The sequence below is a fragment of the Triticum urartu genome, chromosome 7 (genome assembly GCF_003073215.2).
Source record: "Triticum urartu cultivar G1812 chromosome 7, Tu2.1, whole genome shotgun sequence".
NCBI lineage: Eukaryota > Viridiplantae > Streptophyta > Magnoliopsida > Poales > Poaceae > Triticum > Triticum urartu.
The window spans coordinates 618,719,546-618,731,888 of record NC_053028.1 but is presented as its reverse complement, the minus strand read 5'-3'; the positions used below and the strand labels follow the sequence as shown (position 1 = coordinate 618,731,888).

The 12,343-nt window shown below is 44.6% G+C and overlaps 1 protein-coding gene across 1 annotated transcript; it reads right to left on the bottom strand.

Annotated features, from left to right (window-relative positions):
* Positions 1-4,714: 4,714 nt before the first annotated feature.
* On the bottom strand, positions 4,715-5,453 carry LOC125523587 (histone H2A-like). The gene has a single exon (XM_048688605.1). It carries the CDS (start codon positions 5,377-5,379, stop codon positions 4,909-4,911), a length of 471 nt encoding a protein of 156 aa, XP_048544562.1. The 5' UTR covers positions 5,380-5,453; the 3' UTR covers positions 4,715-4,908.
* Between the last annotated feature and the right edge of the window lie 6,890 nt (positions 5,454-12,343).

Sequence of the window (12,343 nt, the reverse complement as noted above, 5' to 3'; positions counted from 1 at the left end):
GAAGAAAGGAGAGGCTGAGTATTTAAAGGGATGGTGGTGGGCCCGTCGATCCGCGTGCACGGGCATTCGACGGTTGGATCGTGAGGGAAACGAACGGTTGCGATGTCCTCTGGGTAAGGATATGGATTGTTGAGACTGAGATCCGGTGACTTGGTGTGGGCGCCCCCTCTCTCAACCGTTCGATCTTGAATCAAGAGGCGGATCAGCATAAACAGTTCGAGCCAATACCCAGTGCACAGTGTTCTTGTAGTATCCTATCGCTATGGTATTTGATCTGGACTGCTTGCTTTCAATCAAACGGATGAGTTGCCGCAAGTTACGGCGTGACTTGCCCACAGCCAGTCACCTGATCCCAGTCCGGATTGGTGTATGTGTTTGGTGGTTTAATCAGATCGTGCTTGTTTTTCTCACGCCATCTCCAAAGCAACCCTAAAACCACTCCCAACCATTCGGACCGCGTGATTTGGACATGTTTTTGTCATCGAGCGCAGACCTTTATTATGTAAACGGGTGAGGTCAAAAGCACACTGTCACTCTTTAGGTTTCGAGGTCAAATTTCGTTGAACAAATTATTCGGTTGTGCTTGATTGTTCCTAGTTTAAATTATTCAATATGCATAAAGAACTTTTTTTTTGAAGTGCTATCATGCATACATTCAGCCTCAGTTAGCAGCCTCAGTGCATAGCGTATCATTGTCTTTGTTGTTTATTTGATGATTAAGACCCACGAATGTTTTTCCTTGAGATACAACGGGTTTGAACTTTCATTGAAAAACTTGTTGGCGGCTTAGTTTGTTCACTCTCGACTCTCGTAATCTCTGTTGCATTCAGGACTATTTAGGCTGAAAACTTCCTGATGATGGAATGTACATGTGTGGCTTCTCCTTACATATAGAGAAAAGTATACTTTTCGTTTCTCAACTCTTGCTGAAGTCTAGATTTGGTCCCTCAACTCTTGCTGAAGTTTAGATTTGGTCCCTCAACTCTAAAACCAAATAACTTGCATCCCCAACTAACGAAACCGGACAAGGTTCGTCCCTGCTCTCGATTTTGACCGTTTTTGGTGCCGACCGACCCCGGTTTTGACCGATGCTGACTAAAATTCGTGTAATTTTTTCATATCCATGAACTTTTTGACATTCACATTCTCTTTTCAAATCCACATAGTTTTTTCAAGGTCGTGTAATTTTTACAAAAATAAACATACTTTTTTTTCAAATTCGTGAACTATTTTGAAATTTGTGTACTTTTTACAAATCCATGAATTTTTTAATTTGCGTACTTTTCTCAAATCAGTGTATTTTTTTAAAATTCGTGTAATTTTATTGAATCCAAGTATTTTTTTTCAAATCCATGAACTGTTTTTGAAATTCACTTACTTGTTTCAAATCCGCATACTTTTTAAAGTTTGTGTATTTTTTTCAAATCCGTGTTCCTTTTCCAATCCATGAACTTTGTTTGAAATCCACATACTTGTTCCAAGTTGACATAATTTTTCAAATCCACACATTTGTTTTCTAATTCGCGTAAAAGATATTCAAATCCGCGTATGTTTTTAAGTTCGCATAAAATTTTCAAATCCAAAAAAATATACGTGAATATGAATAAGTATGTCAATTTTTAAAAATTACATGAATTTGAAAAAAACCACATGAAGTTTAAAGAAGTACGTGGATTTAAAAAAGTACGTGAACATGGAAAAAGTACGCAGATTTGGAAAAAGTACACAAATTCTTAAAAAGTTCACGTATTTGAAAAAAGTACCCGAATTTGAAAACATTAAGCAGACTTGGGAAAGGTACGCGAATTTGAGTCGGCACGGTCAAAACCGGGTTAGGACAGCACAAAAACCGGTCAAAACCGTGACCAGGGATGAATCTTGGCCGGTTTCAGTAGTTAAGGATGCAAGTTGTCCGGTTTTGAAGTTGAGGGACCAAATCTAGACTTTGCCAAAAGTTGAGGGATGAAAAGTATACTTTTCTCTTACATATATGAAAATGATGCTTGGTTTCCCTTCTTCCAAATGCCAATCTGTTGAATGATCCTATTGTGATTAGGTTCACTTGTGCTGGAACAGTTGGCTACAAAATCCTGGATACTGCTGCTGCATATATACAATAACTGATACTGAAGATGAATTACCATTTCGTTGGCGTGCTCCAAAACGCAAGCAGCCGCCGCCCATAACTTGTCGATGTCTCTGCTGCACGCTGAAGACGACAAGTACCCAGGGCCTCCCCCTGGACATCCCTGGCGGTGATACTCCGGCAGCACGGGGATCCACCCCTCATCTTGCCGACCTGTGCATCAGCTTAACTGAACTGGCACAAGATGAGCTGGGTACTCTTATATATGCAACTCCCATCCTTACTTCGCCTGAAACTAACGCCATCAAGGCAGTTTGTTGGTACAGTCCAAGGCAATAAGGCATCTCTTTCCCAAATCTGAAGGTGCTTGTCTTCAAGGTTACGTTCGTGAATAGAAGCCGTTGACTCTTTCTCCTTTACTAAGAGCATCGTCCCATTTTACTGTTCTCTACCAGAATACACTCATCTTATATCCAGAGATCCTTCTGTTTTTCTCAAATTCACATGTTCTATTGTTTTTCGGGTATTTGTTGCTTGGGCGGCTGGCTGGCTTCCTTGCTTGGGATGTCATACCAAAGGACTCATCAAGCTAATTAATTGATATTCCTTGCACTTCCAGTCAAATACTGAAGCAGATACACCTTCTAAAAAGGGTGGTCTCGAGTCTCTCAGCTGAAAGTTGCTAAGTACTACACCTCGGGCACGGCACAGCCCACCGAGGCCTGATTAGTAAACGGGTCATGCCATGCTCAGGCCCAAGCATGACCCATTTGCTAATCAGGCTGGCCCGGGCCACGTGTTGTTCGACCTGATGGATATTTGGTCATTTTGGCCTATTGAGCTGTTTTTAGACCATATATACAAATAAATAAAACTTATAAACGGGCCATGCAGTGCCACCCAGCGTGCCCTATCTCCAGGCCCAGGAACGGCCTATTTAGCTCGAGTGCTAATGGGGCAGCCCAGCTGGCACGGTCCAGATGACCACCTTTGCCCTGCCAAAACAAAAATACAATAAGAACCCATAGGAATGTGCCCAAAATCTATTGGGGACAAAACATGTGATCCGACAATCTGAATTCATCTACTTAACAGATAATCAAAGCAGAATTTAGGCAACGCCGGTTGGAGAGCATCTACAACCGGACTCCTCAAACATCACATCGAACCGCTCGGTCATTGCTCGGACATTGCCCGACCGGGAGAGATGGAAAAAGCCACCCAACCAGGCACCTCACTTTGTCCCCATATGACTGGGTTGTCCGTAAATCCCCATAACCATACCAAATATGAGGAGGATATGAGGATGTTCGGGCAGCTCTCCACATGGGATGCGGCCCCACCCCAGGCCACCTCTTCTCTTTCTTTATTTTTTCCTTTTTCTCTTTCTCTCTACATCTCAACTAATCACATGCATTTGACCGTACAATTTGGGGAGAATGTAGGGGACATGATTGTATACATGCATAAACGAAGGCTTAAAACTGACGCGCCCGGGAATTGACCAGCACATCCGCGAATGTTTGAGGATCAAAATTAGGCAATCCTGATTGTTGATGCTCTGATCTAGCCTTAACCTTTTGCTTAACTTCTTTTTTCTTTACTCTGGGTCCTGAACTCATGCAGATATTTCTAAAAACAACACCTTCGTTACCCCTATGTACCACAATACTTATCGCGGGGGAACCAAGAGGGAGTAGTTTACAAGATGTAGTTTTCCTGCTAACTTTCTTTTCTCATTTTTGCGGGGAGGCTGCTACCTTTCATGTGTCCTTCCTCTATTCCACTTTGCCAAAAAAAATCTCTATTTCATTGAATAAGGTGTTTATGTTTTTAATAATCCAACTTTGACAATAACTTAAATCAATAGTATATATTTTTGTGGATTAAAAACTATAACATTGGATACTTCTTTTCAATACGAATTCAATGATATAATATTAATCAAATATAATCCACATTTGTTTGGTCTAATTCATGGTCAAAGTTAAATTTTAGGATACGTGTGCGTCTCATTCATTGGAAGGGAGGGAGTATCTTAGTAAAAGCAACGAAAAAACGTGTGTGCTCAAACTATTTTCCATGCCAGATGTGATAATATGAGTTCTACCAGGCGAATCCAAACAGTTTGTATTTTGAACTCGAGCTTTTGGACTGTACATCGGTTTTTTCGTTCTGAACTCGAGCTTTTGGAGCGGGGACAATGCGTCGTATAGAAATGCTGCAATGTTGCCGGTGATGCTCTGCGTCGGTGACGGCCACAGTGGCCAAAGGCCCAACTGAGAGACGAGTGCGACGTACAGTACGCCATGCTGATGGATGGGGTTGGCGGAGATAAACGTGTGGGAACCTGTAGGCGCGGAAGGGGTCGCCGGCATCCGTGGTCAGCAACGAGGACGGTGCTGCTACGGTGGGCTTACCTTCGGTCTCGCCTCCACCGCTGTCAAGGCAAAGCTTCAACGGGGGTCGAACACATGGCGGGCATCGCTGAAACTTCAAGGAAAACTTCCCTCAGGCGAATTCAGCACCACAAGAAAGAAATGTAGACTAATTCGAACAGATCTGAGTTTTTCCACCGCACCTGTGTTAACATTGCGACACCAAGAACAGAAGAAGAAGAAGAAACAATTTGCTCAAATCAGAGAGATTTCTCACTTTTTCCTCTTCGCAGCACAGATCTACGTCACAGCAATCACCGTTACAACAGAGCACTACAGCGGCTAAGCCAATCGAAGAGAGATTTCTGAATTGTTTTCTTTCCTGGCAGCACAGATCTACATCGAAACCATTAGTTCTACAAGCTAATCGATGCTCGTCTGCCTCTACGCCTTCTTGTCGGCCTTCTTGGGGGACTTGGCGGTCTTCTTGGGCGACTTGGGCTCCTTCTCCGCCGTCTTCTTGGGGAGCAGCACGGGGTTGATGTTGGGCAGCACGCCGCCGTGCGCGATGGTGACGCCGGCCAGCAGCCTGCCGAGCTCCTGGTCGTTCCTCACGGCCAGCAGCAGGTGCCTGGGCACGATGCGGGACTTCTTGTTGTCCTTGGCGGCGTTCCCGGCGAGCTCCAGCAGCTCCGCGGCCAGGTACTCGAGGACGGCGGCCAGGTAGACGGGGGCGCCCGTGCCGACGCGCTTCGCGTAGCGGCCGTTCTTGAGGTACCGGCCGATGCGGCCGACGGGGAACTGGAGCCCGGCCTTGACGGACCGCGTCACCGACTTCTTCCTGGGCCCGCCGGCCTTGCGCCCGGCCGCGCCCTTCTTCCCCTTCGCTCCGGCTCCGGTGGCTGAGGCGTCCATGTCTGGCCGCTGGTGCTCGTCGGGACGCGGGAGGGGAGGGGATTTGGTTGGTGATTTGGGATTTGTGTTCTGACGGGATGAGATGAGGATGGGTGAGTATTTAAGGAGCGATGTGAGGGACGGTGGTGGGCCCGTCGATCCGCGTGCGAAGGCGCTCAGCGGTTCGATCGGGAGGGAAATGGACGGCTGCGATGTCCAAAATATCGTGCGTGCCGGATTTGTTCTCTCTAATATCTGTCGGTGGTTTAATTACACTGATGCTCCGCGAAAATCAGACTGTGCCCAAAGATGTACTCCCTCCGTCCGAAAGTATTTGTCGGAGAAATGCATAAAAATGAATATATCTATAACTAAAATCCGTCTAGATACATCCATTTCTCTAACAAGTATTTCGGGACGGAGGTACTAGGAATAATCAGGAGAACTAAATAATTGTTTCATGATAATAATGAGATATTAATACATAAGTAAAAAACAAATAATAGCACGCACCTCGTAACAAAAAAATCAATTTTGTATGTGCATGTTTTTTTATCGAGAATATGCAAATTTTGCATACAATTTTATGATAGGTAGGACAAAATCAACGGTGACATACATCAGGTAAGTGAGGAGCAGAAGCACCAAACTAGAGGTGGAATAGCATAGACGTGAGGTATTGCATTCAGCAATTCCCCATGGATAACCAATGTAAAGGTAAAATGGTCCTAATGGACCCGGCGCAAAGTACGGCGTCGTGCAGCAGCAGCCATGGTTCGTTGGGAGCCTGCAACAACAACAACGCAGCGTTGGTTAAGTGCAGAAACAACGGCGCCAGGAGCCTGCACGGTGTTGAGTCCGGGAGAGGGATGGTGCACACACAAGCCTGGTGGCTCATGTTGAGTGTTGATGGCTCGTTTATGGCGCATGCAGCAATGGAAGAAACTGAATGGTGCTCCGAGACAGCGACGGTGGCATCATCTTCAAATCGTGTGGTCATGTCTTCACATGTGACTAGTCGAGGAACTCAAGGCTTGCAAGGAGGGAATTGCTTTGGTGTTGGGGTGGAGCTCACTTCCATTCACCATTGAAACGGATAGTGTTAATTCCAACCCCTCGGTTGACAGATCACAGTACGTTGTCGTCGTCCAGGATATCTCATGGATGCCAAGAGGGGACAGAGAGATTTAATGTCCAGGTGATAAAAAGAGAGTGTAATCTCATTAGTCATGAACTAGCTAAGATTGGGGGAAGTTGTGGTTGGGACATGAGAGGGTTGTAATACTATGTGCACTAGGTTTATCTTGGTGCATGTTAACTAACACACAACCCTTTTCATGCAAAAAAGAACTCTCCTAGCTCAGAATCCATACAATAAGGCAAAGAGATGATAAACATGATATCTAGACCACGTCACGACCAACGCCAGGCACCATCATCGCGCGACCATGACTCCAGGATGGACCAGGTCAATGTATCTCCCACCAAAGCAACTAGAGTATCGACAAAGTGAGTTGCAGGATCTGGCTAGACTGGAGGGAGTGTCGTCAATGTCATACATAGAGCCTCCTATGTCCACATCATGAGTAGCGTCCATTGTCTTCAAATCCAACACCAAACATACCACAAACAACCAAGATAACGCCTTCATGGAGGGTAGGCCGCGGAGATGCCACCGTCGTCCGACCTGGTGAACCAGACCTAGGATTTTCCCCGACGGTGGCCTGCAAGGGTTCCATAATCACCACCACTAATATGAACTATCATATATCTAATTCACTCTTCATGTGCATAAGTGGGTGGAGCCGGATACAAAACATGTTCTACTCTAACGTGGACTTCATGCCACGTACACCACTACTGCATCTTCCCCAAGCAGGTTACCACTACGATAATTAAGGGTTTCCTTGTGGACGCAACTTCTAGAAGGGTTCTTCATTAATCCCCTATCAATTGCAGCAACGGTGGATTGAGGCTTTTACTGTCACCTCAAATTACCCCAGCATCCCTGCCCTTACAACGGCAGTAATATACGCCATGAAAACAAGGCAATAATGTGAGTGAGGGCTCCTCTCAACATTCGCAAAGGCTACTAACTCGAATCATGAACAAAAGATATTGAATCGCATCAAGTATAATATAGAGTTCATCTATATTCCCCGGAACTAGTAAAATCAATCAAACATTAACTTAAAGGCTGGGGAAAAGTTACAAGTCGGCATCAAGCCCGTGAGAGAGAAGGGGTGGTGGCGTTGGTGGAGATGGCGGTGCGGCGGTGGTGGTGATGATGGTGGCAGCGCCGGTGGTGATGATGATGGGGCGGCACCGGCGGGATGGCACCTGCCCAAAGGTGTCCCTTGATGGTGTCCCTTCTTCTTTGGTGATGGAGCAGCAATGGATTTGATGTTGTGGATGAATGAGATGATGGAGATTGTGTCGCGGCGACAGGCAGCTAGGGTATGGAGGTGCATGTATAGGGCCCCTCCTCGGTTTCCTCCATTGATGGGATGCATACAAGGGCTCTATATGAGCCTTATCCTCTCCCAAACCCTTCCTTGTTGTCCTGGACCTTGATTTGGAGCACTTTAGAAAAAAAATCACTTTTCCGCCCTCCAAAACACCTAAGTTTGGTATTGTAAGTCCTCGTATTGCTCCCGTACTTGGTCCTTTCATCGTTCTTGGTCCTAGGTTGTCCAAAAAACCCGTAGATACAAGAAAACAAAGAAACTAAATGAAATACTAAATGTGCAACCTCACAAGACAAATAGTGCAAAAACCGATAATCATGCATAATGGACAACTATTTGGTTCAAAGGGACATAATATATGAAAAGAACATGCAATAAATGAGCTCTAAAAATGCTTAAAATATAGAGCCAACAATCTCCCCCGCTTAAACCTTGGTCGTCCTCGAGTAAGAAGGATGACTACCCCAAAGCTCACTGCTACCAAAAGCTTACACTAAACCAAAACCAAAAGTGATATCCATGTTCATCATGCAAGCATGCAAAAGTTAACTAGCAAGAGAGTGATACATACTATCCCCTTAGCTCCATTGCCATGGAGGTCGAGATAGATGAAAATATTTTTATGGAGCCCAAATTCCCACTGCCAAAGGTTTAGAGAGAAGGTCGGTATTATGTTAGGAATACAGAATTACTATTATAAACAAAAGAAATCATTCATCGGCGATCGCTTCAAAAGCACCAACCCGAGGCATACCAGGTACAATATCAAGACTGTATGTCTGTGTTATTCAACTGCTCAACTACCTATGCAGCACCGAGCGCGAGCCTATGACTCACACTTAAGAGAAAAATATAATAATGGTTGGGGTTTTGAGAAGTCAAAACCAAAAAAAATCTTGCATCAACGCAGCTCACCCATATCCCATCCTCGTGTGGCACCATGTCCCAAAAGTCCGCTTCCAGGACATGCCATCCAAAACTCATTAGTTTACTAGGGGTTTGTTTGGTTGTCTGCTCGCTTTTCGCGTTTCCCACGAGCCTGACCCCGTTGAGCTTGTTGGAGGGTATGCAGGCTTTTGACCATGTTCTGCGTGTCATTTGGTCGCATGCATTTACCCCGGCATGTATCTTTCCGGGTAGTGTAAATTGCACTACAACGAGCCAACATATGAGGAAAATGGTTGATTTGAGCGTTCCTTCAGAGATTGGCCGAGGGATGCTTTGAGCTTCGTGTCGATGCAAGCATCCATGCGGGTAAGCAAATAGCCAATTCTTGGTCCACTAGAGCCTGCATGAGTTCATGCAACCTACCAAACACACCATAGTTTGTCCAGAAGCTGCAAGCTCATGGGCATGACTATTATGTTAGTATAAACCTTGTGTTTGGTTTTGTGAGAGAATTTACAACTGGACTTGGCAAATCTGACCCTTCAAACGTCCGTGGACACGCCCGCAGACCGTACCTGGTCAAGGCTCAAATTTCTCTTCTCACAACCAGACACCTCAATTAGCATACCTCAAATCCATACAAACTCATGCAATTATGTAAACGATGTATTACACACATCGTCCGACTACTACATAAATGATGCATTACACACACCACGATGATCCAGCCCCTGAGGATCCGAGCGTCCGATGCGCCGACGCTATGGAGTCACGCAGGACAGATCCTACCGTTGGCCGGGCGCTGTCCTCCCGGGAGCGTCAGAGTGCAATGTGGACGGCCATTGCCTCCTCCAACCCGCACGGGATGACACCCCAATCGACGGATCCGAACTGGTCGGAGTCAGATTCGCTGCCCGCCATGCTGGAGAAGGCCGGAGATCGCTGGACGGGAGCTTGGGTGGCTAAGGGGAATGAAGTGGCTAGGGCTTGGTCCTGCGAGCGGATAACGAGGAATATATGTGGAGTCGAGTGGGCCAGCGTGGGCCGAGGACGATGTGGCGGACGCGCCCGGGCGCCCCATATATGCCCCATATTTAGGCTGGATATGAGGGGTGCCAGTCAACCCAGGCGTCTGATGCCCATTTAGGTCGCATTTTTATGATCGGTTAATGACCGGGCCATCCGCGCGGGCATTTGAGGCGTCTGCTGTAGATGTTCTGATGTACCATGTGTTGCACAAGTGAACAAGTTAGCTTGTGACATGTTTCATTTGTATATGCGCATTGTTTTGGACTTGGTCCAGAAGGTTGTATGTCAATTTAACAAGTTTGCAGAGGCTTCCGTTAAGAGTCGATTGTGTCCATGTATAAATAAACCAACATTTGTTGCTAGAGAAAATGATCGAATGAAAATCTGGCATTCGTTGCCTGAAACCTACTCTGTTTTATCTCCTCTGTTCTCCCTCGTTTCAGTCACAAGGAGAAGAAGCAGGCTGGCGGCTAACTTATCATACCTTCCACAAACAGTCAGATTAAAAAACTGCAGTTTTGCTAAAGCACATCTAAATTTGCCATAAATATTGCACATCTAAGTCCTATGTCATTGATCTTACGTTGAGATTTGTGTGAATATTTTCTTTTTCTTTCTAACTTTTTTCTTTCTATTTGATTCACCCACTTAGATGTGTAATAAGTAGGGCACATCTAGATATGTCCTAGACACACCCCTAAAAACTGATAAGCATTACACTAGGCGATAGCGAATTGCAGGCACAGGCTTCAGCATTTTCAGAAGCAAACCAATTATTCAGAACTCGACTTGCCGCAAACAGAACCTCCCCAACTGCAATCACTCCGGCAGCAGCAAGGCCACCTTTAAGTGAAAACGCTGCGTCAATCACTCCGGCAGCAGCAAGGCCACCTTTAAGTGAAAACGCTGCGTCACCGTTTATTTTGATACAACTGCAGCATTTCTATAACATGTACTAGTAGTACCCATGTTCCAAAAGCACGATTAAAACATTTTCCCCTTAAAATGTAATTAACAAAAAATGTTTACATTCATCCAATAGAAATTGCACCTTCAGATTTGTCATGGAAAATAGTTTCAGTCTACACTTTTTGGTTACATTATATACTAACACATACATATAAAAACTACTCCCTCCGTCTCATAATGTAAGCCGTTTTTTGACACTACACTAGTGTCAAAAAACGTCTTACATTATAGGACGGATGGAGTAAAAAGTGGCAGCAAAGATTTTATCTTGAGAACGACGAAGGGAGTACTAACAAAGAGGTTCTATCAAGAAACATCTGCGCGAATTCAAGACCTAGGGCGATAAAACAGAAATAAAACAAAACCCATCGAGAACTCCATGGTGTTACCACACAGAATTATTTAGCAGGAGCATCTGAGCTTTGTGTAATGGTCGATGATGGTGTAACGGCCTTGATGCGAAATCATACGCATAAATAATAGAGCTTGATCTCGAGCTGTAAACAAGATGGAGCCACCTCCACAAACTATCAAATAAGCAAGTTATTTCCTGTTCTCCCTTACTTTCTAGCATAAGTGCTACCCATCTTTCTTGGCTCCTGCATTTTTCCACACATAATTGTTTCTTGCAAACGAGAAAATTATTTATATCTTTTCTTGTTTTACCCCCTCCGTTCCATAATCCTTGTCATGGTTTTAGTTCAAATTTGAACTAAAACCACGACAAGAATTATGGGATGGAGGGTGTACAATTGATGAATCTGGTGTTTCTTTCCTACTCCCCCTGTCCCATAAGAGCGATTTTGGCACTACCTCTGTCCCATAATATAAGTAAGAGAGTAGATTATAAATGATCAGAAATATGGTTACCTCGATTCTGAAATACTCAGAATGCATGCAGAGCCGTGACAGCCACAGCCACATTGTTGCTTCCATGCCATAGGACATCAAAACTCAAAATTGAGAAATGATGCTGCAGAGCTGCACTGGACTGGAACGTCTGGGCAACACTACAGGTATCTTGGTGGAACTAGAAGTGAGATTACCATGAAAAGTGAACGGCATCGCTTATTTATTTAACACAACACTCTTTTAAGCTGCCTACCGGAACAAAAAGCACAAACTAAGATGACATATTGCATTCTTCCGAAGCACCTTCCGTTCAAAAAAAAAAAACCCACTAACAACATATGAACATTATGATCCACGCACAGCTTGCTAATGTTCTGATAACAACATTTTCTACTTGAAACGTGCCACGGGGAAAAAGTTTTTCTTTTTCAAACTATGAGCAGTATAGAAAAATGATTTCAAGCATTATACCATTAGCATAATTTGACATATTATAACATTAGCAGATGGTCATGTCTTCTACATCATCACCATCCCTCAAACACTACGCCGAATACATGGAGGTAGGAGTTCTCCAAAATCATTGGTATGCAGAAACCAATACAGACAACGGAAGGTTTGGTACAATTTTGGATAACGAATCACCCAAGTTCGCTTAATAGTGAACCACCATTGCTCAAACTATAAAAACATGCATACATCAGCCAGAAAAAACAACAGCCCACTTCAAACAAACATACCATAACACAAAGAACTAATGCCTGTCGAATATCCACTTC